The following is a 26,870-nucleotide window of genomic DNA, read 5'->3' on the forward strand; positions in this document are numbered from 1 at the left end:
TTTACTATGACTCCTATTTACTTCTTAATTAGCTATAATTAGATGTTCCATGTTTGAGGGACTTTAGTAGATACAGTAGGCTTGATAGGGTTTTCAACTTGTTCTTCATTTTTACTGAGTTCTAGAACTGGCAATCCACACAAGGAGAAATCATCCCAACCACATAATTCATGGAACACATTGTCAGTATTAACAGTGTTTTAAACACTCACAAGATAACTGATTTAGAACTCTTAGCACTTTGTGATGCTAAGCCCTCTGTATTTCCAGTTACTCATTTCTTCCCACTTTTGACAGCATTTCTTAACATTAATGTTCTATTTCCTACTTGATGGTTAGGATTTATTTGTCAATGGCTCTTGAAATTCATATCATCCATTCTCCATGTTAATCCACAAAAAATATTTAGCAAAGTCTACAAAACACAGGCATAAGAATAAACATGTGCTTTTCTGAACTAAAGTCTTAAGTCCCAAAAGCTTAAAATAGGTTATTTCTGAGCTAATAATCAAAGAGAACAGAACTCATAATTTTGCTGTGTGAAGGTCAATGCAAAATCATCCTCTATTCCTTCTCTATATGTCATTCTGAATAGTAAGTGGACTTGTGAAGCATTTAGTAACTGATTTCTGGTTTGCTGCATTATGAGTCTGAACTCCTCTAAATAAGATTTGTTCTTGGATAATTTGTGGAAGTTCAGCATGTCATTTTCACAGCAGCAATATGTTATATATTTCCAGCATATAAAAATTTAATTTGAAGATACATTGGATAATTGACTGTTTTTAGCCAAGAAATTTCAAATGTATTCCAGGGAAATATATTTAGCCAATACTAGACACGTTACCAAAAGAAAAAAATACAGTGATGTGCTTCTAATTCATTGTCATCATTAGAAATCTTGAGAAGAGCAATATAGACTGATTTTAATCAGATTATCATTAATAGAATAATTTTAAGAATTCAATAGGAAAAGTAAATCATTATCTCCAATATTGTTTGTGACAACCTCAGGGATTTGAATACGGAAGTAAGAAGGAAACTTAAAATACCTTTCCCTGGACCTTTGAAGCATCCCATCAAGCATTCTCTAAGAATCCTCTTAGAGATTCATCCACAGCCTACTGAATAACCACTAGGTAGAGAAAGCTGGACCAGGTTTTGAGAGGAGTCATCATAAGAAAGGTAATCAGAAGCAATAATTTATATATAAATATTTATGAATTATTATTATTTTTAACCAGGAGTGATGGGCTATAGGACGGAAGTGAGGTGAGGTACAGTACAGGTATATTTTAGGTAGGAAAGGTCACATTGGAGAAAGCTTGGACTTGAGAGGAGGTGAGCTGTGTAGGAGTCTGTATGGCTGGGATAAAGTTTACAAGTGAGGGAACATATGTCGCTCATTGGAGAGTCTTAAAGCCCTTCATCAGGAGTTTCCATTTCATTAGAGAAATAACCACAGGTCACTGAACACTTAGAAGAAGAATAAAGAGGGAGTTATAGAACTTGGTACAATGCTTATAGATGCTCAATAAGTGGTTTTTTTTCAATAGATGCCTACAACTGGCATCTCTTATTCAGAGTGTCAAACTCTCCTAACTAGTGTCGCTTGCCAATTTTAGAGATCTTAATTAATAAACAGCTCTAGAACTGCTATATAGACTAAAATAAACAAAGGGAGAAAAGCACAAATTTATGTCTTTGTTAGAAATTTTCATCATGTAAAGTATATGCTTAGAAGCCCCAATCCCAATCTAGGAATCCGATTAGCCAGGATACTGGGGGTCCCAACAGAATTTCCTGTAGGGGACCTTTCATGCTTCCTCCCCTGTCCCTGCCCCAGCTGCTTGTCAACAACCAACCCCAGGCTCCCAGCTATTGATCACGTCCACAAGGAGGAGCCAGTATAGCCACACTGGTCACTCTTCTCACTGCTTCTCAGTTGTGGCTGAAGTCAAGAGAGCTCGCCAGCCAGAGGCGAACTGCTGTACCTTTTCTGAGGCACTGGCCCCTGATAAGCCACTTGCTTCTCTGGTGAAGAAGAGAGAAGCCAGGTGAGAGTTCAACATGGGAAGGAAGAAGACACCGGTTTTTAGTTGCTGTAGCAGAATCAATCCAGTGCTATTTGGGACTGTGAAGGGGGAGGCATGAAGTAAGGCAAGCAAATGAAAAATACTCAGGGGTAGAAGATTTTTTTCCAAAAAGCTGGGGTAGCCAAAGAAATCTGAACCAAGAAAATGGCATGAAGATTTCAGGAAGAACTCTTTGTGTGAAGGGTGAATGTGGCTGGAGAGATACGATAAGGAGAAAGAAAAAGGAAGAAAAGAAGATTAATAATACCAGATTTTTGATGTGTAACTGTTTCATGTAACCTGTTTTTGTTCCTATTCGTGTTTGATAAATCACTGATGACCCGTAACCAGACACTATAATATTTTTAAATGATCTTTTCTAATTAGAAAGACAGCATGCCTAAATAAGTTTGAACAGCAGTGGAGATTGAAGGGTTTTTGCAAGAATGGTTGAAGAAAAACGAATGTCAGGAACTACTTTGCCTGTGCTGACATATATTTCTGTGTAATTTAGAACAACTCAGCAGCCTTGTCGTAAAGTCTCTTGATACTAACTTAATCCCTCAAACCCTCAGTTTGATGTTAGAGTATTTAATAAATATGCTTTTAATGTAAAAAATCAGCAGACCCTCCATCATCAAATCACCCAAATAACTAAAACAGCTGCCATATCATTAGAAACCCCAGTAATACTGGCAGTTTGGATGGTTTGGAGACACGTCCTAAGACCTCAGGCACTTTAGGTATTTTCATTTATGGTGTTTTCCTTCATTAAAATAACAAAGGATCCCCTCCCCAAATATTCTATCACCAAGTTTTGTTGATTTTACCTCCTATAGATAAACTTCTTCATTTCTTTTCATCTCTACCTCTTGACAATTCTAATCCAAATCTCCATCATCTTCCACCAGGATTTTCAAAATAGCTCCTAGTTGGTCTCCAAGCATTCATTCTTAACACTTTCATCTGTTTTCTACAATGCAGCTACACAACAAAAGGCAAATAAAATAATGCCACTTCCTATTTACAGACTTTTCAAAGGCTTCTCATTGCTCTTTGGGGAAAGACCACAAACCTTAACATGGCCAACAGTCCCTATGCAGTCTGGGAGTCTCCCTTTCACTGTCATCATGCACCAGGACCTTTCACACTCTGCTTGCTTCCACCTTCTCCAAGCTCCAGTACTTTTTCAATTCTTGGAGTGCAGCTTGGTTTCTCTAGCCACAGGGCCTTCGCACGTGCTATTTCCTCTGCTTGAACTATTTCCTCTCTTCCTGTGTTTTTGCCTTTATCAACTTCTATTCACACTTCAGACCTCATCTCCCATTTGACTTCCTTGGAGAATTCCTGTTCCCGACTAGAACAAATTCTCCTATATTTGCTCTACAGCAGCATGCACCTCTCTTTTATGGCACTTAAAACAGTTGTCATTTTACATTTCCTTCCATGATTATTTGATTTCTGAGCTCTCCACTGGATTTCAGTTCTACTGTATCCAAAGGGTCTAGCACAGGATTTGGCTTATAGTAGGTTCCTCGTGAATACCAGGATTATTTGAATAAATGAACACTTATACTTTATTCCTGTGTATGGATTAGCCAGCTAGCATATACTCCTTGGCTTGCACTGGGTGAAATAATATATTCTGAATTGGTGACTTTTAAAATGATGGGCTTTTATTTCTAAATGTTCTCTGTGAAAAAATGTCCTCACACACCCTTCCATCTGCGCATATGGGCCTATGCCTGTGCACATACATACATTCTTTTACAGTGCTAAGTTCTCCAAGTAGGTATTATTTGATAGTACTTGTTCGAAAAGAAAAGTTTCTTCCTCACTGAATGAAATATAGATACTTAAATCATTCTTTGCAAATATTACATATGTGCTCGTTGTTTAATTTTTTTAAAGGATAGAGAAAAATACCTTGAAAAGGGTGAATTTTTCAATGAGTTTAAAACACTTCCAAATTTGAAGTTGTAATTCACTATTTTTATTTACAATCTAGGGAAAAATGCCAGTAATTCCTTTCCAGCAGAAAACATATACCAACTTTAATCATGCATTATTTTAAACCAGCAATACACACATTGCTGAAATAGAGTATTTAAACTTGCCTAAAAAATTATGTCTACTCCTAAAATGTGTTGCAATCAGAACTAGTGAGAATAGCTACCAGTATGTGAAAGCACCCTGAGTCTAATAAATAAATTCTGGTAAATTGTGGCAGAAAGTGCACTGGCAAGCATACCGATGCAGGTCAAACCTGATATTTTTTAACGTCACTTCAACAGTGCTGGAGTAATTAGCTCCTCTGTATCCCTTGTCAGTTTCTCATAGCTGCATGGTGTGCAAGGAAGTACAGACAGCCAGGGCTGGAAAATGGGTAACACCGATATGGAAGTCCATCAAGAAGATGAAAAGTACTCACTAATCATTCATCAAACAAATACCAGAAAGCAGAAACTCTATTGTAATTTCACCTCATTTTCTTTGTTATGGTACATCTGACAATATAATCAAAATAGTAAGGTCTGGACACCTCAATGTGGAAAAATATAATCTCTGAATAAATACCACCATTTGCTACAAATAACAGTCTGAAATTGGAAAATAAAATAATGATAAAAGATGCAAACGTATCCCTTATTTATAAGAGGTTCTGATCTGGAGAATAAAATAGGAAATTTGAATTCAAAAAATACAATACAACTAGACTACTGATACCCAGGATACTCACAGAAACAAAGAACAGGCCCGATCTTCTTATGCTGTTTCTCTTTAATATTACCTTTGGGTTCAGAGAAGGCTCACGACATTCAAACAAGTGAGAGCAAGAAAGCTACAACTAGGCTGAGGGGGAACTTACCACATCCCTGTGTTCTCCTTCCTTAGGGGTAAGGACGACTGAGAGCAAAATGATTCCAAGATCATGGTCAGGATAGTGGGGATCTTTCAGTGTGACGGTCACATCCGTGGGCCTATGATATAAAATATTAAGATTTTGAGCATGAAGGAAACCATCGACAAAACTACTGAATGAGAAAAGATAGTTGCAAATGATATATCCAATAAGGGTTTAATACCCAAAATATATAAAGAACTCATACAACTCAGTATCAAAAAAACAAGCAATTTGATTTAAAAATGGATAAACATGTTTCCAAGAAAGACATGCAGATGGCCAACAGACACATAAAAAGATGCTCAAAATCACTAATTATCAGGGAAATGCAAATCAAAACCACAATATTGTCACCTCACACCTGTCAGAATGGTGATTATCAAAAAAGCAACAAACAATAAGTGTTCGTGAGGTTGTGGAGAAAAAGGAACACCTGTATACTGTTAGTGGGAATTTAAATTGGTGCAGCCACTATGGAAAATGATATGGAGGTGCCTCAAAAAATTAAAAATAGAACTATCATATGATCCAGCAATTCTACTCCTGGGTATCTATTCAAAGGAAACAAAAACAGCAATTGGAAGAGATACATGCACCCCTATGTTTATTGCAGCATTATTTACAATAGCCAAGATATGGAAACAACCAAAGTATCCATTGATAGATGAAAGGATAAAAAAGATGTGGTATTTATGTGTATATATATCTATATATGTACACACACACACACACACACACACACACACACACACACAAAGGAATATTACTCAGCCATAAAAAGAGAGTGAAATCTTGCCATTTGCAACAATACGGATGGACCTGGAGGGTATCATGCTAAGTGCAATAAGCCAGACCAAGACAGACAGCATATGATTTCACTTATATGTCAAATCTAAAAAACTAAACAAAGCAGAAACAGACTCATGGATACACAGAACAAACTGTTGCCAGAAGGGAGGGGAGCGGGGGAATGGACTAAATAGGTGAAGGGAATTAAGAGGCATAAACTTCCAGTCATAAAATGAATACACAGGGATATAACATACAGCATAGAGAATATAGTCAACAATGTTGTAATAACTTTGTATGGTGACAGATGGTTACTAGACTTATTGAGATCATTTTGTAATGTCTATAATTGTCAGAGCCACAATGTTGTATACCTGAGACCAATACTGTATGTCAACTATGTTTCAATAAAAAATAAATATATAAAATAAAAAAAAGATTTTGAACTGTCATTAAATGAGTAAGCAAAAATATATACTATATATATATATATTTTTAACATCTTTATTGGGGTATAATTGCTTTACAATGGTGTGTTAGTTTCTGCTTTATAACAAAGTGAATCAGTTATACATATACATATGTTACCATAACTCTTCCCTCTTGCGTCTCCTTCCCTCCCACCCTCCCTATATATATATATTTTTAACATCTTTATTGGAGTATAATTGCTTTACAATGGTGTGTTAGTTTCTGCTGTATAACAAAGTGAATCAGCTATATGTATACATATATCCCCATATCCCCTCCCTCTTGCATCTCCCTCCCACCCTTCCTATCCCACCCCTCTAGGTGGTCACAAAGCACCGAAACTGAGTTATTTGTAGTGACGTGAATGGACCTAGAGTCTGTCATACAGAATGAAGTAAGTCAGAAAGAGAAAAATAAATACCGTATGCTAACACATATATATGGAATCTAAAAAAAAAAAATGGTTCTGAAGAACCTAGGAGCAGGACAGGAATAAAGATACAGACATAGAGAATGGACTTGAGGACACAGGGAGGGGGAAGGGTAAGTTGGGACAAAGTGAGAGAGTGCATGGACTTATATATACTATATATTTTTAAGAAGAAAAGGAATTTTGTCTTCCTTTAATTTCCTGGTACAATTTTTGTTGTTATTAAAATAACATCAATGTATTAAGTTATCCAATAAATCATGGGCCAATTGGGTATACTTGGATTCACTGCCTAAGTTTCAGCTCTTCACGGGGTTCTAGAAAGGCTGTGAGGTTGCTGGAAAGGCTACGGAAGTACAGCAGTATTAAGAAAATTGTAAGGCCCTTCTCTGTGATCTCTAAATACACAGAGAGCAATAGCAGCTATTTTCTATAAATTTGAGTCCAACAACTCAATAACGGTCTTTTACTGACCACTACCATCCTTTTAGTTCTTTAAGATTTTTTTTTCTTAATCAGAAGTATGATTTAGAGTAAATAAACAGTGGAAGAAGAGGAAAATATAAAATATAAATTGCCTGATATACATTATAAATATACTTAAAAAACAACGTATAGTTATTTGAAGAACTTCTACTATTTAAAATAATGCTTCTATTTTTGGCTATTTAAACCTATGCCTAACTTTTTAGATTCAGAAATGCAAGGAAACCAGCACTTAGAAGAGGTGATCAATACTTAGAAGGCTTCAGAATTAGATAAGTATCTCTGAGGAAGAGATTATGAATTGCTCAATATTACCCACAGTAGCTTTTAGAAAATAATGTAAAATACACATTCAGCTGATAATGTGTACGTAATATCTTGTTTACATATTTCAATTAATATTGAACAAATAGGGGTTCATGCCCTCTACAAGCCTAAGGGACAGTGGAACATTCAGCACCACACTTGAATCCTGAAATGTTGACAAATTAGGAATGTTCCCTTGCCTGTTCAATCATTTATTCATTTAATTCACAAAACATGAATTGAACATATGTGATACTAGGTTCTGGGTAAAAACCAGCAGTCAAGACCAAAGATAAGACACTTGTCTTCATGGAGCTTAACATTTAGTAAATGATACTGTTGGATTCTAGTACTGGGGAGATGGCTTGCTGGGGAAAGTGGTCCAAATAAAAACTTTCAATCCTGGCTGCACCTCAGAATCAACTGGGAAGCTTTTAAAAAGTGCATAATCCTGCACTCTATCCATAATGATTCTGGTTCTGTAGATTGTGGGTGGTGTCTGGAAATTTATGCATTTATAAATGCCCCCAAATAATTTGGGGGAACCACAGGTACCTTTCAATGCTAAGATTTTACAATACTAGGACACTCTTTCAAATGATGCTTAATTTACCAATTCAAGAAATGGTGTTATGAAAAATATGAACAGTTTTTTGATGTCAGGGGTTTTAATTGAAACATAAGTAACCTATCAAACTGATAATATACATAAGTTACAATAGTTGTGATGCAAATTGCTCCAATATTAATTATGGATTAATTATGATTAGTTATAACTAATCATAGTGGTTTGATGATAACAACTTGTTCCTTTTATTTTAACAAATGCATATTAGGCATTATAGTATATATGTATATATATATGTACATACACACACATACACACATATGTATTTATATGGGGTTACAATTTGATTTGGTTCATTTTCCTGTAAAAATGATTACATATAAAAATTAATAGCCAAAACTTCATTACATTTTTATGATTACATGATAAAGATTTAAGAAATTTGTAATTCCTTATGATGCTTATTTATTATTTTTTTCAAAAGCAATACCTTCATGCATTATATAGTAGCATAAGGATTTATACGGCTACTATTATTATCCATCTGTCTACATCCAGAGGGTACTGATTTCTTTTTTTTTTTTTCCGGCCCCACTGCATGGCTTATGGGATCTTAGTTCCCCAACCAGAGATTGAACCCAGAACCCAGGCCCTTGGCAGTGAAAGTGCGGAGTCCTAACCACTGGACTGCCAGGAAATTCCCATGTTGATTTCTATACATAGAATGTAATGGTATACACAAATATGTGATTTTCTTTTTTTTTTTTTTTTCGGTACGTGGGCCCCTCACTGTTGTGGCCTCTCCCGTTGCGGAGCACAGGCTCCGGACGCGCAGGCTCAGCGGCCATGGCTCACGGGCCCAGCTGCTCCGCGGCATGTGGGATCTTCCCAGACTGGGGCACGAACCCGTGTCCCCTGCATCGGCAGGCGGACTCTCAACCACTGCGCCACCAGGGAAGCCCAATATGTGATTTTCAAAAGCGGTAATTTGATGTTTATGTGGTTTTGAGGGGAGGGTATAGTTAGCTAAATACATAAAATAAGTAATGTGGTAAAATAAACACCAAATGCTTATACATAATCTTTTGGTTTTTTACCCATCTCATATGTTTTTCCATTTAAAATTATTTTTCACCAGTAATCTATCTTTAATAGAGAAAAAGAGAAAGTTATGTTCTGTGATTAAACCTAGTAATTTGCATACCCTTATGCAGAATCTACAGAGAAAATAACCGTGGCCTTTACGAAGAACAGCACAGCCCAGTCTAGCTGGAGCTCAGTTTCATGATAACGGACCACATACAACACCACCTAGGACTTCCTTCAGCCATGGTGAGGCGGGGAGCAAGCAATCACCCCAAGGTCAGGCCTGCTAGGCTCTGGGTTGGAATGAAGGACATATAGGAAGTATAGAAAAGGCCACTCTTTTGTCCAGTCTGAGGCACAGATGACCATTGGAAGACCACCAATAAGCCGTCACTGTGCTCAGACTACAACATATAAGGAGTTCTACTATTTATATTTCATCTACATTTAAAATATAAAGTTGTGATCTGACCCATTACTCTGCTTTCCACTATTCCTGCCACATGATATAACATGATCATCTAAACCAACGGTCCCCAGTGTTTTTGGCACCAGGGACCAGTTTCACGGAAGACAATTTTTCCACAGACCGGGGGTTGGGGGGTGCGGGATGGTTTCAGGATGATTCAAGCACATTACATTTATTGTGCACTTTATTTCTATTATTACTACATTGTAATATATAGTGAAACAATTATACAACTCACCATAACGCAGAATCGGTGGGAGCCCTGAGCTTGTTTTCACTTGCCACTCACTGATAGGTTTTGGGTTTTTTTTACATCTTTATTGGATTATAATTGCTTTACAGTGTTCTGTTAGTTTCTGCTGTACAACAAAGTGAATCAGCTATATGTATACCTATATCTCCTCCCTCATGAGCCTCCCTCTCTCCCTCCCCATCTCACCCCTCTAGGTCGTCACAAAGCACCGAGCTGAGGGGCTTCCCTGGTGGCGTACTTGTTAAGAATCTGCCTGCCAATGCAGGGTACACAGGTTTGAGCCCTAGTCCGGGAAGATCCCACATGCCGCGGAGCAAGTAAGCCTGTGTGCCACAACTACTGAGCCTGTGCTCTAGAGCCCGTGAGCCATAACTACTGAGCCTATATGCCACAACTACTGAAGCCTGTGCACCTAGAGCCTGTGCTCCACAACAAGAGAAGCCACTGCAATGAGAAGCCTGTGCACTACCACAAAGAGTAGCCTCCACTCGCCAGAACTAGAGAAAGCCCGCCCACAGCAATGAAGACCCAATACAGCCAAAAATAAACAAATTTATTAAAAAAAAAAAAAAAGCACAGAGCTGATCTCCCTGTGCTCTACAGCAGCTTCATGAGTCTGCAAGCAATGGATTTATTATGGTCTCTGTGCAGTCAAACCTCTCTGCTAATGATAATCTGTGTTTGCAGCCGCTCCCCAGAGCTAGCATCACCGCCACAGCTCAACCTCAGATCATCAGGCATTAGATTCTTATAAGGAGCACGCAACTGTGCAACCTAAATCCCTCGCAAGTGCAGTTCACAGTAGGGTTCGCGCTCCTATGAGAATCTAATGCTGCTGATCTGACAGGAGGCGGAGCTCAGGCGGTAATGCGAGTGACGGGAGCGGCTGTAAATACAGATGAAGCTTTGCTCGCTCGCCTGCCGCTCCCCTCCTGCTCTGCAGCCCGGTTCCTAACATGGGTTGGGACCCCTGATCTAAACCATCTCTTTAAAACCACCAAAGATGATTTGGCAGCCTGCTTTGCAATCCATTCCAGCACTACTGGACCTTTTTTTTTTTTTTTTTCCGGTACGCGGGCCTCTCACTGTTGTGGCCTCTCCCTTTGCGGAGCACAGGCTCTGGACACGCAGGCCCCGGACGCGCAGGCTCAGCGGCCATAGCTCACGGGCCCAGCCGCTCCGCGGCATGTGGGATCTTCCCGGACCGGGAAACGAACCCGTGTCCCCTGCATCGGCAAGCAGACTCTCAACCACTGCGCCACCAGGGAAGCCCCACTGCTGAACCTTTTAAAACCTATTTTTTCTTCTGTAGTATTAATCAATTCTTAGCTCCTATGTTGAAATACATTAAAAAAAATAAAAGCCCATAATTTTGTGCAAGGAATGGTTAATATTCATAACATTAATTTAGTTATAACTAATCATTACTTTACAACTAGTCAAGCAATGATAAGTTAATGTAACTGAGTAAATACAACCAATCTGCCTCCACTTTCGGGCTACTCCTCGGTAACCTAGGATTACTGATGATGGCAAAATTAGATTCTACTTCGGCTTAAGTGATAAGAGTGCTGCTATTTTCGATGCATAGTGTACTCATCTTATTTCCTATGTGATGGCCTCATTCTTAAATTAATAATTACGATTAACATGTATCATCTTCTTTATGCCCCACTATAATCCTACCATCAATGTGAGAGCAAGGAACGTGTCTTAATCTAGATTCCTGGTGCTCAGCACAGTCTGGGGGACAAAGAAAGTGTCTTAAGAAGTTTTCTGCTGGGGACTTCCCTGGCAGTCCAGGTCCGGTGGTTAGGACTCCGTGCTTCCACTGCAGGCGGTATGGGTTGCATCCCTGGTTAGGTAACTAAAATCCCTCATTCTGTATGGCGTGGCCAAAAAAAAAAAAAAAGAATTTTTCTGCTGCATAGTTGTTGTCGAATGAGAGAGTGAGGGAAGGTGCTACGTATTATTTCCACCAGGTAAGTAAGAAAGACATACTTGAGTAAGTCTGGCTAGCACAAAGACTCACAACCATAAATGACAGAACAGTGACCAGAACCCAGATCTGTTGACATTTTCTGTTACACAGGCCCAGTTTCATAAAAAGGTATAGTGATATTACAACAGTTCAAAAGTTACCTGTTTAACTCCAATTGTGTGAGATCCAGAAAGGCTGAGCCCATAAAGTCATCCTGTAGTCCAAAGTCATAGTCAAATACCTATGCAGCCAAAGACACAGACATTATTATAAACAATTCCAATATAAGCTTTAAGTGAAAAACGTCTTCATTATAAAATACTGGTTGTCTATGTCACCAAAATCAATAAAATTTCCTAAGATTTATTTTAAAAATTTTATTTGTTTTTGTGTTTTGAAATACTAAGGTCTCACAAAACATTCAAAGGAAATTACACTTAATTTTATAATTAAAATTACTGATTTGTATAAAGTAGAAGGTCAAAGAAGGTGATAACAAAATCAAATAAATTATAGTGAATCCTCAAAAATGTGGGAACCACAGGCTTATAATATTTTCCTCTCATTATAGATGGTCTATTAGAATTACTGAAAGGCAAAGTGAGTTGGTATGAAATTCAACAAATATGTCTTCCATACTGGGCTGTAGGTGATGAAGATATGACTCCAATTTCTTGTATTTTTCAGGTCATCAAAGATATATTCTCTGATATTATAGGACAATGCCATTTTAAACATACAAATAAGTAAACATTAAGCTATTATGATTAAAGTACTTCATAAAGTTATTCTAAGGTTAAATTAAATTTTTAATTAGGGCATAATATTAATGTGACTAGCAACAACAAAACAGAAAGAAAAAGAAAAGAATGTATTTCTTTCTTCTGTCAAAACTATTTATCTTCTTTTTGCCCTTCATGGTTTATATTCATACTATGATGAACAAGACAGGCAATGTGCTTGACCTTCTGAACCCTATATTGAACAGCTGGGAGAGTCCATAAAAACGCAAATAGATATATACAGTTCAGTGAGGAGCACCATGGAGACAGAAGTGTAAGGCAATGTGTTGGGAGCTGATATTTTATTTTATTTTATTTTATTTTTTGCGCGGGCCTCTCACTGCTGTGGCCTCTCCCGTCACGGAGCACAGGCTCTGGATGCACAGGCTCAGTGGCCATGGTTCACGGGCCCAGCCGCCCCGCGGCATGTGGGATCTTCCCAGACCGGGGCACAAACCCGCGCGTCCCCTGCATCGGCAGGCGGACTCTCAACCATTGCGTCACCAGGGAAGCCCAATTTTTTTAAACTAATTAAAAAAATGTTTTTATTCAGGTATAGTTGATGTACAATATTATATAAGTTTTAGGTGTACAACACAGTGATTCACAATTTTTAAAGGTTATACTCCGTTTATAGTTATTTTAAAAAGTGGCTATATTCCCTGTGCTGTACAATATATCCTGTAGCTGACTTATTTTATACATAGTAGTTTGTACCTCTTAATCCCCTACTCCTATCTTGCCCCTCCCCCCTTCCCTTTCCCCACTGGTTATCACTAGTTTGTTCTCTATATTTATGAGTCTGTTTCTTTCTTGTTATATTTATTAGTTTGTTGTATTTTTTAGATTCCACATATAAGTGACATCATACAGAATTTGTCCTTCTCTGTCTGACTTATTTCACTTAGTGTAATACCCTCTAAGTCCATCTGGTTGTTGCAAGTGGCAAAACTTCATTCTTTTTTATGGCTGAGTAATATTCCATCACACACACACACACACACACACACACACACACACACACACACACACCATATCTTCTTTATCCAACCATCTCCTGATGGACACTTAGGTTGTTTCCATACCTTGGCAATTATAAATAATGCTGCCACGAACATTGGGGTACATGTGTCTTTTCTAATTAGTGTTTCCATTTTCTTTGGATATATATCCAGGAGTGGACATACATCCATTTTAATGGTACAGTTCAATGAGTTTTGACAAATGTCTATGGCTATGCAACCACTGACACAGTCAAGGTGGAAGACAATTCCATAACTCCCAAAGTTCCCTCATGATCCTTTTCAACATTCTTCTTCCTCACCTGCTCTGCCCTTAGCAAACACCGATCTGCTTTCTGTTTCATAGATTTGCTTTGTTTTTCTATAATTTCATAAAACAAACTACTGGTTACCAAGGGGGGAAAGCGGGGGGGGTTGAATGAATGGGAGATTGGGATTGACATATATGTACCACAATGTATAAAATAGATAACTAGTGAGACCCTACTGTATAGCACAGGGAACTCTACTCAATGCTCTGTGGTGACCTAAATGGGAAAGAAATCTAAAAAAAAGTGGATATACGTATACATGTAACTGATTCACTTTGCTGCATGGCAGAAACTAACACAACATTGTAAAGCAACTCTACTCCAATAAAAACTAATTTAAAAAAGTAAAAAACCCATGATGCTGAGTGATATAAGCATTCAACGAGAATATACATTTGGAGCTGATATTTTAAATTGGGAGTCCAGGAAGGCCTCTCAGAGGAAGTGTGATTGTGTAGAGACTACAATGATGAGAACGATTAAGCCATTAGAGTGACACTGGAATGGGAAGAGCGCACCAGGTGGAGGAAACAGCAAGTGATTAGCATGTTCAAGGATCAGCCAGCAGCCAGTGTGGCTGAAGCAGACTGAGAAAGATGGAGAGAGGAAGGAAGTTGGAGGGAGAGCTCAGAGCTAGATCAGATGGGGTCATTTCCAAAGAACTCTAAGTGAATGGGAGTGGGCTAATTTCCATCCATTTAAACATTTCTTACTCATTTATTTCCTTGGTCAACACTGATTAAATGCTTATTATGTGCCAGACACTGTGCTAGGTATTGAGTAAACTGTGGTGAGGAAATCTCACATTGTCAATGCTTATAGTTTAGTGAGGGAGGCAGATGTTAAACAAGGAAGTGCACAGGTGATAGAATTACAAACTTAGATGACTGTTGTAAAGAAAAGAACAGGGTACAAAAAGAAAAAAAATTACATTGGAGATCAGGGAAAGCTTTTAAGATTGATAAAAAGGTTAATAGATGGAGTTTAGAGTTGTGTTTCTGACCTTTTCAAATAGAAAATCATTGTATTGCTCACTGGAGTAAATGAGCATAAACAGGTAAGTCTGCTCTTGAAAGGATGACCCAGACCACTGGACTCTCCAGGAGGTGAGAATGCACTGGGCTGAGAGAACCCGTAGCTCAGCATCCCTCTGGCCAATCCTTGACACAACAGTTAAAAAGCTCCAAGCTGGGGCTTCCCTGGTGGCGCAGTGGTTGGGGGTCTGCCTGCCAATGCAGGGGACACAGGTTCGTGCCCTGGTCCGGGAAGATCCCACATGCCGCGGAGCGGCTGGGCCCGTGAGCCATGGTCGCTGAGCCTGCGCATCCGGAGCCTTTGCTCCGCAACGGGAGAGGCCACAACAGTGAGAGGCCCGCATACCAAAAAAAAAAAAAAAAAAGCTCCAAGCTGAGGGAGTAGCATGTACAGAAGCCTTGTATCAGTTACTGTTTTCTTTTCTCTAGTACAGGTGTACTGCAATTTAAACAAACTTAATATGTAAAAAGTTGATATTAAAAAAAAAGTAAATCCCTTGCTTTACAAAGGGATTCTTAAATTAGAAGAGTCACAAGGGATTTATTTAAGTTATAAGCTCCTCTAATGCCTTTTAAATTACTCAATTTATAGTCATTTGATTTACTTACAACCTTTCAGGAGTACATTTGTTGTAGAAAGCACAGCACTCCCGCAGTAAATATTCTCCTTGATCAATTACACTTCTGAACTTTAGTCATCTGCTCAGTATCTTATACAACTGACACCTTGGTATTTGCAAGTGGCTGCAGTAGTGTATTTTACAACATAAAATTTACACCAAAATTAGAGAAATTTCTCTTGTGCAATCTCTTCTGATTGTATCAGCCTTAAGGATTAAAATCTTGGGGAGACTACAGTGACATACAGTCCATGAGAACACCTGGGATTCACCTACACATATGAAGTGGAAAGCTGTGAATCCAGTGAATTGATCGGTATAGACAGCCCAAACGGGTGAGTCAACATTCAAACTCTGTTTATTCTCATGGGGAGAGTCTTTTCTACCGTCCTAATGCTAGATGTTTACATTAGTTCTCAATTCCTATTACTCAGCAAAGGCATAAACACAGGGAAGAATGGAAACACCAGAATCCATTCCTTAATGAAATTGTTTGCTATGCAATTTGGTTCCAAGCTCTATAAACTATTTGTCAGAGGGAGCATTGCTCTAGGTGAAGTGTCAGAAAATATAGAACATAGAAGAGTGATGAAATAGGAGAGGCACTCCCACTGCAATAAGAAGCACAGTTAATGACGATTAATGTTTACTCAACATTTACCATATACAAGGCATTGTGTTAAACACATCATATAGATTTTTAAATTTCATTCTCATACAACTCAGTGAACAAAGTATTGTTTCCATTTGTCAGATAAGGAATCCAAAGCTTAAAACATTTATGTTACTTGCCCCTAAATGCCCGGGCTAAGAAGAGGTCAGATTCAAATCTTGTAATGGATTTCAGACACAGAGCATATTTAAAGTGATGTACAGTCAGGGTTGAGGGTCCTTGGTATTTGAAATTCTTTTTAGGACCCTTAGAACCTACTGAGAAATAATTTTGGACAAGACAGTTATATGGTCCTTAGCTTGACCCACGCTTTAAGTACCTTTTCAATTTTAAATCTTAAGCTTGGATAGATGTGAGTTATTTAAGGAACTATCAGGTTTGTTAAAATGACAATCTTAGAATCAGTACTATGGCTCCAAACAGAACAGTTTTCCTAGTTATCAAAATCTTTCTATTATTTAGAAGAGCACTTTCAATTTAGCTCTTCTAGCTCATGATTATGCCAAACAAGCAACAATTTACATTTCTCCTTTTAGATTACTTCTACCTCTTTCCACTGTAATTCTGGGTGCTCATCATGTACCTGGAATAATAGTGTCAGTGAAATTACAATGGAGAATCTGAATTTAATTCAACTGAAATGGATGCTGAATTTACTCTATCATTTAAGATGCGTGCTGGAGCATCTCTGTGGATACAGAGCAGGCTCCAGGGGCTCTTATCTCAATTAGAAGCACTGCATTTAACTCCCAGATTCTACTGCTACCCTAAGATAAATGTTTCAAGCCCATCCCTGCAGCCTTGTTTTTATACCTGCCCTTACTGTGAAGTCATTCATAACTGAAGGAATATTCTCTTTTTATCAAAATTCAAAGCTATATGAATTCCAACCAATTGGAAAGTGTATTTATTTATTTTCTGTAGTATTTAAAAATGACACTACCAAGATTTTTTTAAATTTGTTTTTACTAGAAATGTTATAAGTACTGTAACTTCAGGGTGATTTTATAACCTTAGCTTAGAACTGAATTTTGTTTCCCTTGGTAATCTTTACACTGATAGAAATCAGATTACAGTGTGCATGTGGACTTCTTTTTCATTGAACCATAGAGAGGAGGGTTGAAGACAATATTTTCTAATCATCTAGTTCATGGATGCATTTTCATATTACCTGTCACTACAGAATCAGTTAGTCCCTAAGAAATCTTTCAGGCAAGATTAATTTCCTATCACAGAGGATGTGGGCATCATATAAAAGTCAATCACACAGAGCTATGTAGAGACGATGAAAATAATGCAATCTTCATGAAGTTCTAGTAACTTAAAATATCATTTCCACCAATGTATATTATTTAGGTCTTTGTGTGTCCCACATTAGGCAAAAAGTAGGTAACACAAAACATGGGAAAAGTAAAGGTGAAAGTCAGAAATTTTTTTTCAAAAGAAGCCCTATGCATGGTCCAGAAAATGAAAATCAAATGAAAAAGATCAAAGCATATTAAAAAGTATAAAGCATTCATAAAAATAAAGTCTTGTTATTTTATGTTTGTACTAGTATTTGAGAGGCCAGTGTGATTTCTGTTTAACTTATTTTTTATTATGTAGAAATATAAAAAAAAAGTCAACTCTTTTACAATTCACTATGTATCTTCTTCTGTAAGGTGGAAGTTAAGTTGTGGCTACATAATGTTGTACTTTGGAAACTCAAAGTGGTAAAAAATAAAAACAAAAACTACCCTTGGGTTTTCTCTCCTAACTTCTTTGTTCCCAGTGTGTCATTAACCAGGCCTTTGGTCTATAGGTGGTGTTACAGTCTCCGTTTTCAGTATGTAAGTGTATCTATTCTTGCTCTCTTAAACCAAAACAAACATTTTTGCCACCATTTTTTTCTGTGTACCTAAGATTTTTGTTCGCTTTTGAGCCTATTATGATATGCCTTTTGAAATACACATTTGACATCTGGATTTCTGCACAGATGAATTTCATTCTTGAACACAAAAGAATAGCAGAGGGACCCAACCATTACCTAATGTAACACTGGAACATTCATTTGTAACCGCTTTAAAGACTGGAGATCCACATGCTTCTGTCATAGAGTAATATCCCATTCAAGAAATAGATCCACAGCAAACACAATTAGAAATTAATCCTTTTCTTCCATAATTTTTCTCTTAAGGGACATTATATGAGATCCCAATGGTCCAGTGCTATCCTTATTAACCCTGCTTTCCTTTCCTATCCATTTCCTTCATGGTTGCAACTGCTCTAACTTATTTCTTCTAAACCTCCCTAGGAATAAGCTTCCTTAATCCTACTTGTCTTTTTAAAAATTCCTTTTTTCCCCTTATCTCAGTTCTTTATTATGAAGGTATTTCCTTTTTTCTCATGTAGACATTTCTTTCTCTCTAGAGATGAGGAGCATCTCTGACCATGGAGGTCTTCCCTTTGGTGGGAGGAGGGTTGGCCATGAAGACTCTCACATTAATAATTCTTGGGTCATGATTTTTGAACACTAAAAGATAGCTCAGTAATTCTATTTAACTGATTTCCTTTAGCCATTGTCCATTTGAGACAATTTCTTAAGCAAATACAGGTCTATGCTCCCCATAATGACTTCTAGAAGCTTATCAACTACATACTTGTAGCTCTCTTTTTCATCGATTTGATAAATGGTCCTGCTATGATTTTAGTAACATCTTGATTACTTTTTCCTTTCTGTGGAAAACAGAAACAACTGGAAGCAATGCAAATGAAGATTTGAGGGGAAGAAGGATGCCCAGAGATTGCTGAAAGAGTGATCAAGTGACCTTTGGGGCTCATGTGCCAGTTGTGACAATTTAGAGAAAAGGATGGGGCATGTGATGTGGTAAAAGCAGAAAAACGTTTGGTCACCGCATGGATAGTCAGAACGTAAGAGTCAAAAGGAATATAAGTACCTAGAGATATGAATTAAAGGGAAGTCAGGTTTGAAAGTAAAATAAGGAATTAAGGTTAACTCCATAAATTCTTCTTTTTTTTTTTTTCTAACTACATCAAATGAAAGGAAATACTTTTTTTTCCCCCCATCGTTGGTAATGTAATAGAGACAGGAGCTTTCCTCCCTCTATTATGTTTACCCTCCTCACCTTCCAAGTAAAGCATTTTGTTTGCAACCAGGAATGGTAGATCCCTGATATAATTCTTTCTAAAATATTTATTTATTTATTTATGGCTGCGTTGGGTCTTCGTTGCTGTGCGCGGGCTTTTCTCTAGTTGCAGCGAGCAGGGGCTACTCTTCATTGTGGTGCGTGGGCTTCTCATTGTGGCTTCTCTTGTTGCGGAGCACAGGCTCTAGGCGCATGGACTTCTGTAGTTGTGGCATGCAGGCTCAGTAGTTGTGGCTTGCGGGCTCTAGAGCACAGGCTCAGTAGCTGTGGCACACAGGCTTAGTTGCTCCGCGGCATGTGGGATCTTCCTGGACCAGGGCTCAAACCCATGTCCCCGTCATTGGCAGGTGGATTCTTAACCGCTCTGCCACCAGGGAAGTCTCCCCTGCTATAATTTTTAAACAGAAAAGGTGTGTTCTGTGTAAGCTCTTCCTGCTAGATTATATGGAGTCTTGTTTTTATATGTTCCCAAAGTGCACTAAATCAGTTAACTGCACCAAGCAGAGGAGATAGACTTCATAATTCTCCTAAATATAACTGGCAACAGAACTGTCCAGAAGAAAGATGCTCCCACCAGCTCCCCCTCCCCTATAGCTCATTTCTATCACATCACCAACAGATCACAATTGTGCATAGCAGAATACACCTCTGGTGAAAAACCTCATCAGACAGACAGACATTATAAGAAACCATTAAACGGGGATTTCTATACCAGATTACATTAGGGAAAAACAAATAAATGGTTCACCTTTATGTACAATGGTTCCTTAAGATGTTCAACAAGAAGGCAAGCTTTCTCCTCCCACACAGGATTGAGGCTCTTGTGTATTATTTTACTTCTAAAAACTTCTTTTCCTCCAATTTTAAACTTCACGTATGGATCACTTGTCCCTGTTAAAGAGATACAGATTGATCCATGTTAATCATGCTTTTCTACAGAAGCAAGAGAATAGCTCATCTAAACATTAGAAAGTGTTTAAAGGAATAAAATTTAAGTAAACCTTATCACATGAGAAAAATAAGGATTAAGTGCCTTTTCCTAAATTTTCCCTTAAATATTCAAGTGACAGTAAATAATAATAAAATTATTATTATTATATCTTCTGATCTTAATACTGTAACCCTGTTCTGGTATTTTAAAACTCTACTGCATGCTGCATTTATAAATTTAATTCATGTTGTAAATGATAGAGATTAATCTGACATTTCATCTGGTCAACTATAAAAAAGATGATCCATGATCTTGGCTGATTTAACAAGTTTTAGACATATATGCTGCTAAAAATTTACACTAGTTTAATAGGTTTTGGAAAAGGTGAGTCTTAAATTGAGCTTCAGTTTTATCCTTGGTCCCATATTTTCTTCACAGGTATCAATTTTATCCTTGGTCCCGTATTTTGTTCACAGGTTTCAAATTTAGAATGCTAGGGAAGGATGCCTCAGAGGAAGGCATCAAGAGGAAGGGCACAAATGATTGGTGAATAACCTGGGTACTTCATGTTATCCATTAATACCTCCTAAGCTCCCTATGAAGATAAAGGAAATAAGAGCCATCAAATAAGTTGCTCTTGGGTACACAGCTAGCAAGAGATGGAGTGAAGATTCCAAGCAAGGCTGTGTGGCTCTAATGCCTGTGCTTTTTTTTTTTTTGCCCTGCAACTTCAAGAGGGAAGGGCCTCTATATACGTTCGTTTATGTTATACCATTTCTCATTTTGACCGATGAACATCGATCTTGGCCTCATAACTCTATGCTGTTATTAAGGATTCCTAGAAAAGGTGAATCAGGAACATCCCCAAGGAAACCATTCCAGTGCGTGACAATCTTCAACCTCAGAAAATAATTCTTTATACATGACCTGACTCCCTTAGAATAAAATTGTAATTCTTCCTGTTTTGTCCAACCTGAAACTATAGTTGATAACTATGGTCTACACGATTTAAAGAAAAATATGAGTGGGGCTCAGAAAATTGTAAAGCACCATGTAAATGTTAGGTATTAAAATTATGAGGCTGATAAACTCACTACCTATTCCTCCTCAATAAACTCACTACCTATTCCTCCTCAATACTCCACTCACCTCCATGACACATAAATATCTATGCTAAATATAAGGATTGCCTTATAGGATATGGATTTTCTTATTTAATCATTTGGGGACTCTCTCAAAACTCTCCACATTCCCCTAGTAAATTGAAGACCTTGTTTTTGTATGACTAGACCTGGGTCTAACAAAATAACGACTTTCCATTTTGTGAAACTCCCATTTTGACAGCTTGATTTTATAACAAGACAAACTTTAAAAAATGTTTATAAATGTAAATGTAGGCTTAATACTAAACTGTTACAATGCATTCTTTAAAGGAGTCAATGGAACCAAAATGTTTAACAGTTAAAATGGCTATTTTTTAAGGCCCTGATCCCCAGCTACAGGCTGAGCACTCCGGGGAGTGGAAGTGTTATAGCATGTAATTTGAGAGATATTAACATCCATGTACCCGTCTGAATTTCCTCAGTCATGCAGTTTTGTCTCTGATTTTTAAAATCACCTATGCAGCTACTACCAGCTGCTAAAATACAATATGCTCCATGAGATCAGAGCCATTTGTATCACTGTGTTTTAAACCTCCAGCACTTAGTACAGAATTAGACATATTGTTCCTCAATAAACATTTGGTGAATAATTGAATGACTTAATGACTTAACAATGTGGGTGGTAGACCTCTCTTCTTGCTGACTTTTGTCACCTCCACTTGGATACATAATAGACATTCCAGTGTTAACATAGGCCCCGATCCTCCCTCAGGCTTTGTCAGATTGTTAAAGTCTCCATTATTTGACAGTTTCTCAAGCAAGACAAAATTACTTTCCATACCTCCTTCTCCATCCAGAACACCACCAAGTCTGATTAATTCTCCTCCACTCTAGTTCAGCTACCATGATTTCTGTGCTGTGCAACTACAATGATAGCCTCCTAACTGGGCTTCCCACGCTTCCGTGTCCTCCCCTATTAATTCTCTATATGACCTTTTAAACCTGCAAATTTAATCTTCCCCCTTCTTTGCTTAACACATCTCAACACCGTCCAACTACACCTATAATAAAATCCAAAATATCTAACGTGGTACACAGAACTTGCTGTTTCTCCACCTTCATTTTTGGCCCCTACTCTCTTCCAGCTTTCCTGTTACTAGAAGTTCTCCTCTGTTTCTTCCAGTCTTCACATATTCCAGCCAGGCTCTCTCTTCCCCTTTTGCCTGGCTGACACTTCTTATCTTCCAGGCCTTAGTTTAAATATAATTTGCTCAGGAATGCCTTCCTCAACCATCCCAATCTGAATTAGGTCTCTTTGTCACTTTCTCCTGACATTTGCTCTTCTGCTTAGCAGCACTAATCATTATGCTACTTATAGGTTAATTTGTATGTCTACCAGTTTACTGTAGGAATTTTCCCGTTGGCTATAACCCCCGCGAGGGCAGGACTCTGCCCCAGCACGTGGCACAGTGTCTGGGGCAGAGCCTGTACTCAGTAAGGATTTGTTCAATGGATGAGTAAATGAATGACCTTACAGTTCACAGTGTACACAGTACTACTAAATACATCCTCAAAGTGACTCTGTGAAGTTGGTGAAAGCATATATTATCAACCTATATTGCAGGTGAGAAACAACCGGAGATTCAGTGTGACTTGCACCAAATCACTTAAGAAGCTAACAAGTAACAGGATGAAAGGCAAATTTACACTTCAGACGCCAAGTCCAGGGTTCCTTCTATTCAGCTTTTTAGGAAACATGGACATCCATATTTTCCTTTTTTAACCCTAAAACACCATCACAGAAGTATTATGTAAAGACGTTGAACAATCATTTAGACACTACAAATCATGCCAATATTGACAAGTAACTTATTCTCACTTAAAAAACTCTCACACTTATTATCTGTCTTAATCACCCTAAGGCCTCTGTGAGTCTAACTACTGCCTCCGTTTTACAGATGAGACAAGTAGGAAAGGTCAAGTGGTCTGCTCCAGGTCAGACTAGAAGTCAAATCTGGAGCCTAGTCCAGTTAATTCTCTCTCTGGCACATCATCCTAAACCGTTCACCCCCTTCAAGGTATAACAATCTTGTATCTCTTTGGTCCAAAATAGGTATGAAAAAGCCTTTTACGAGAAAAGTGACTTCAAGGAAGTTGGACTGTGTTTCTTAACAGTTATTGATATTAGTATCTCACACTATTTAATTTAGCCATTATGCAAACAACTGACATAACTTATGATTTAGCACAGAAGCCTATACACTCAAATGTAAATCTTTTTTGGAAGCAATCTGTTTCTTGCTCCTTACCAGAAACACTTTGCTCAACCACTGTCTATGCTAACTGTCAAAATCCCCTTAGAATTAGGGACAACTCGTTCCTAGAATCCTGCCGGGTGATCCACTAGGTTTTGAATGCAGAACTTAAATTACAAAAAGGAATCTAGATCACTCTTGTTAACATTTACTGAACACGTACTATGTCAAATATAACATACCACCCAATGAGCCTGTGAGGCGAGTTGTAGTGTTACCTAGGTTACGGTTGAGGAAACCATGTTTCATTTGTTCTGTTGGCATTTATTGAATACCCTCAAGTGGTATTACATACAAATATATAGTGTGGAACAGGTAAGTAAATTCCCCAAAGTCACACAGCTAGGATGCTGGAACTTGAAATTAAATATTACATGAGGCCACCTCCAAACAACATTTTTCACGGTTGGTATCGTATCCTTGATGCCACTTGAGGCAGTAAGTATCCAATGGCCTGAAGAAATAACAATCCAGAAAACAAGAGTCGGTCTAAGGGTTAAGTAAAGGTTTAGGGACAGAGTTTTGACTCTTTGATAGGCACTAAGATCTCAGGGATTGGTATAGAAAAGAGAGAAAGGCTGTTTTAAGGGACTTTGAAAAGATATTATGATGGTGAAATATATTGTAAATGTGTGGCTTTGGCCACAGGATAACCTGGATTGGAGATGGTACATATGTCAGCAAATTTCACAGTCATAAGTACAGGAAAACAGCTCCAGATGCACACACATGGTGAGTCAGTCATCTGACTTTTCCTGCTGTGTTTTGACTCCATAGAATAAAATCTGCTACATTTCTCCCTTTCCAACTATCATTCAGAGGCTTCTGGGTGCTATTATTAAATTTTAATAACTTTTTTAGTAGTCAAAACTCTTTAAGGAATTTCTAATTGTTTACTTATTATTGTAACTGAGGGACCTTTGTTGACTGAGAGTCCTTAATTTAAAGTTCAAGACCTTCAGCTTGTGATTCCAACACAGAACTGGAGACATCATTCTTTTAATTTAGTTTCAGTAAAAGATTTGTACCTAATGCTCTAATCTTTTATGTTGAAAGGTAGTCACTTTTTTACCTGGTAATATTAATAGGTATTATTTGTTTTTTAAAAAGGAATTCTGTGGTCAAGCATATTTGGAAAATGCTGATTTAATACAAAATTAAACAGATTAATTTTCTATAACTTTTTTTTTTTTTTTTTTTTGTGGTATGCGGGCCTCTCACTGTCGTGGCCTCTCCCGTTGTGAAGCACAGGCTCCGGACGCGCAGGCTCAGCAGCCATGGCTCACGGGCCCAGCCGCTCCACGGCATGTGGGATCTTCCTGGACCGGGGAACGAACCCGTGTCCCCTGCATCAGCAGGCGGACTCTCAACCACTGCGCCACCAGGGAAGCCCATCTATAGCTTTTAAATAAGACAATGTGCACTTTTACTCTCCAAGGGGATATGACAGGTCTTTGACCATACAGCCTATTTATCTTGAGTGTATCTTTCAGGACTAATAATCCCTGATCTCTCTTTGGGAAATGCTACCTTATTATATTTCATAGATGAGGAAGTTTCACATGTTTTGGGGGTTCTTTTATTGTAATAGATTTTCCAGTGAATTCAAGTCATTTTATTATAATAAAACTCCAAGTAAATCCAAGCCACTAACTTGTGGTTAGCCTTTAACAAATATATTACACACACACACACACACACACACACACACACACACACAAAGAGATTTAGTTTGTTGGTTCAAAAAACTCAAAAAGTAAATTCAAGTGCCAGTGCTGTTTTGTTGCAATATTGCATTCAACCACAAGATGGCACAAACACTTATCAAATTACTATTGTGAGGCCTGTGGTTCTGCTCTTCAAAGTTAAGGCATTTCTACTGCACCCTTGGCAGTTCTCAGGCATTTCTAGCAACCTGTGCTTTGCTGTTATTCGCTGGACTGTGACCCTCATTACAATCTTTTTTATGATGATAATAAAATGTAAACAGGGAAAATAAATATAGAAGAAGAAACGAGGAAGTGTTAGCCCTAAAATAAAATTCAGATTTATTTTATCATATTCAAGAGCAACCTTTCACACATTCATTTTATCAGATAGCATTAACTTCAGAATTTATTTTAAAACATTATTATTTTATCTTATAATTATAAATCCTGTGCTTTAAAAATTCTAGAGTATTTTAGATTTAGGGAATTTTCATTGTATATATCTGAATCCTAGGATCAAATTGTTTGAAAAAGAGGAATTAGATGGTTTGTATAATGTTTCTTCATGTAGTAAAGAAAAACATGTCCCCATGCTATGGTTTTTGTTTGTTTATTTGAGTCAGGACATCTGAGCATTTCAACATTTTGTGTGACTATTTAGCCTTTAATATAATTTAAGTCCAACATAGAACTAAACTTGTCTGAATGGGTCCCCTTTTGTGCAGCAATAAACACAGCACACACAAGATGGCAGTCTTCCTTTCCTTAAAATAGTGTGAAAGCTCTTTAAAATGTAAATAGCCATATAGTAATGAATGTCCTGTTTTTCATTTTCAGAATAAATGAGCCTCCTGGTTAACAAGTTTAAATCAGTCTTATCCCAAACCTAGTATATAATGAAACAGAAACAGCTATTCCTGTTTCAGGGGCTTATACTTATTCAATAACGCTAACTCCTAATCAAAAACAATGCGAAATTGAAACTCGGTCTTATGGAGAAAGAGAAGGAGAAGGAGGAAGATGAAAAGAAAGAAGAAAAAAGACAAAAGAGAAAAAGAGAAGTGAATATAAATATTAAGTGTGAACAGTTAAAAAGAATTCAAATTTAGGGTGGATCTTCCTGAAGGTATTCAATCCTTCTACAAACATTTAAAGCTAGCTACTTTTGTTGACCAAATACAACAGAGAAAATATCTGTTCTGTAACAAGGTCCTTCACACTTGAAAGAGGCCTGTAAAAATAGAGAAGTTCAAAGCATACTCAGAGCAATAGATATCTTTATATACATTTATTTTTATTAATGATTTAAAAATCTTCAAAACAGGTACCTTATTTATACATTAAAATTATTCCTTAAACTGTCTTGTTCCTTCTTCATTTTTTGTTTTTTTGAGATTTATAATGC

The 26,870-nt window shown here is 37.6% G+C and overlaps 1 protein-coding gene across 5 annotated transcripts in view; it reads right to left on the reverse strand.

The window, feature by feature from the left end:
* Positions 1-26,870, reverse strand: part of MCTP1 (multiple C2 and transmembrane domain containing 1) — a 533,762-nt gene that overhangs the window by 241,770 nt on the left and 265,122 nt on the right. For all 5 annotated transcript variants that reach the window (XM_065875060.1, XM_065875059.1, XM_065875058.1 and 2 more), the window contains 3 exons: positions 20,156-20,298; positions 11,981-12,060; positions 4,945-5,056 (listed from right to left, as the gene is read on the reverse strand). In XM_065875060.1, the coding sequence (XP_065731132.1) occupies positions 4,945-5,056; positions 11,981-12,060; positions 20,156-20,298 (335 nt within the window). The remainder of the gene's footprint in view (positions 1-4,944; positions 5,057-11,980; positions 12,061-20,155; positions 20,299-26,870) is intronic.

The sequence above is a fragment of the Phocoena phocoena genome, chromosome 3 (assembly GCF_963924675.1).
Source record: "Phocoena phocoena chromosome 3, mPhoPho1.1, whole genome shotgun sequence".
NCBI classification, from domain to species: Eukaryota; Metazoa; Chordata; class Mammalia; order Artiodactyla; family Phocoenidae; genus Phocoena; species Phocoena phocoena.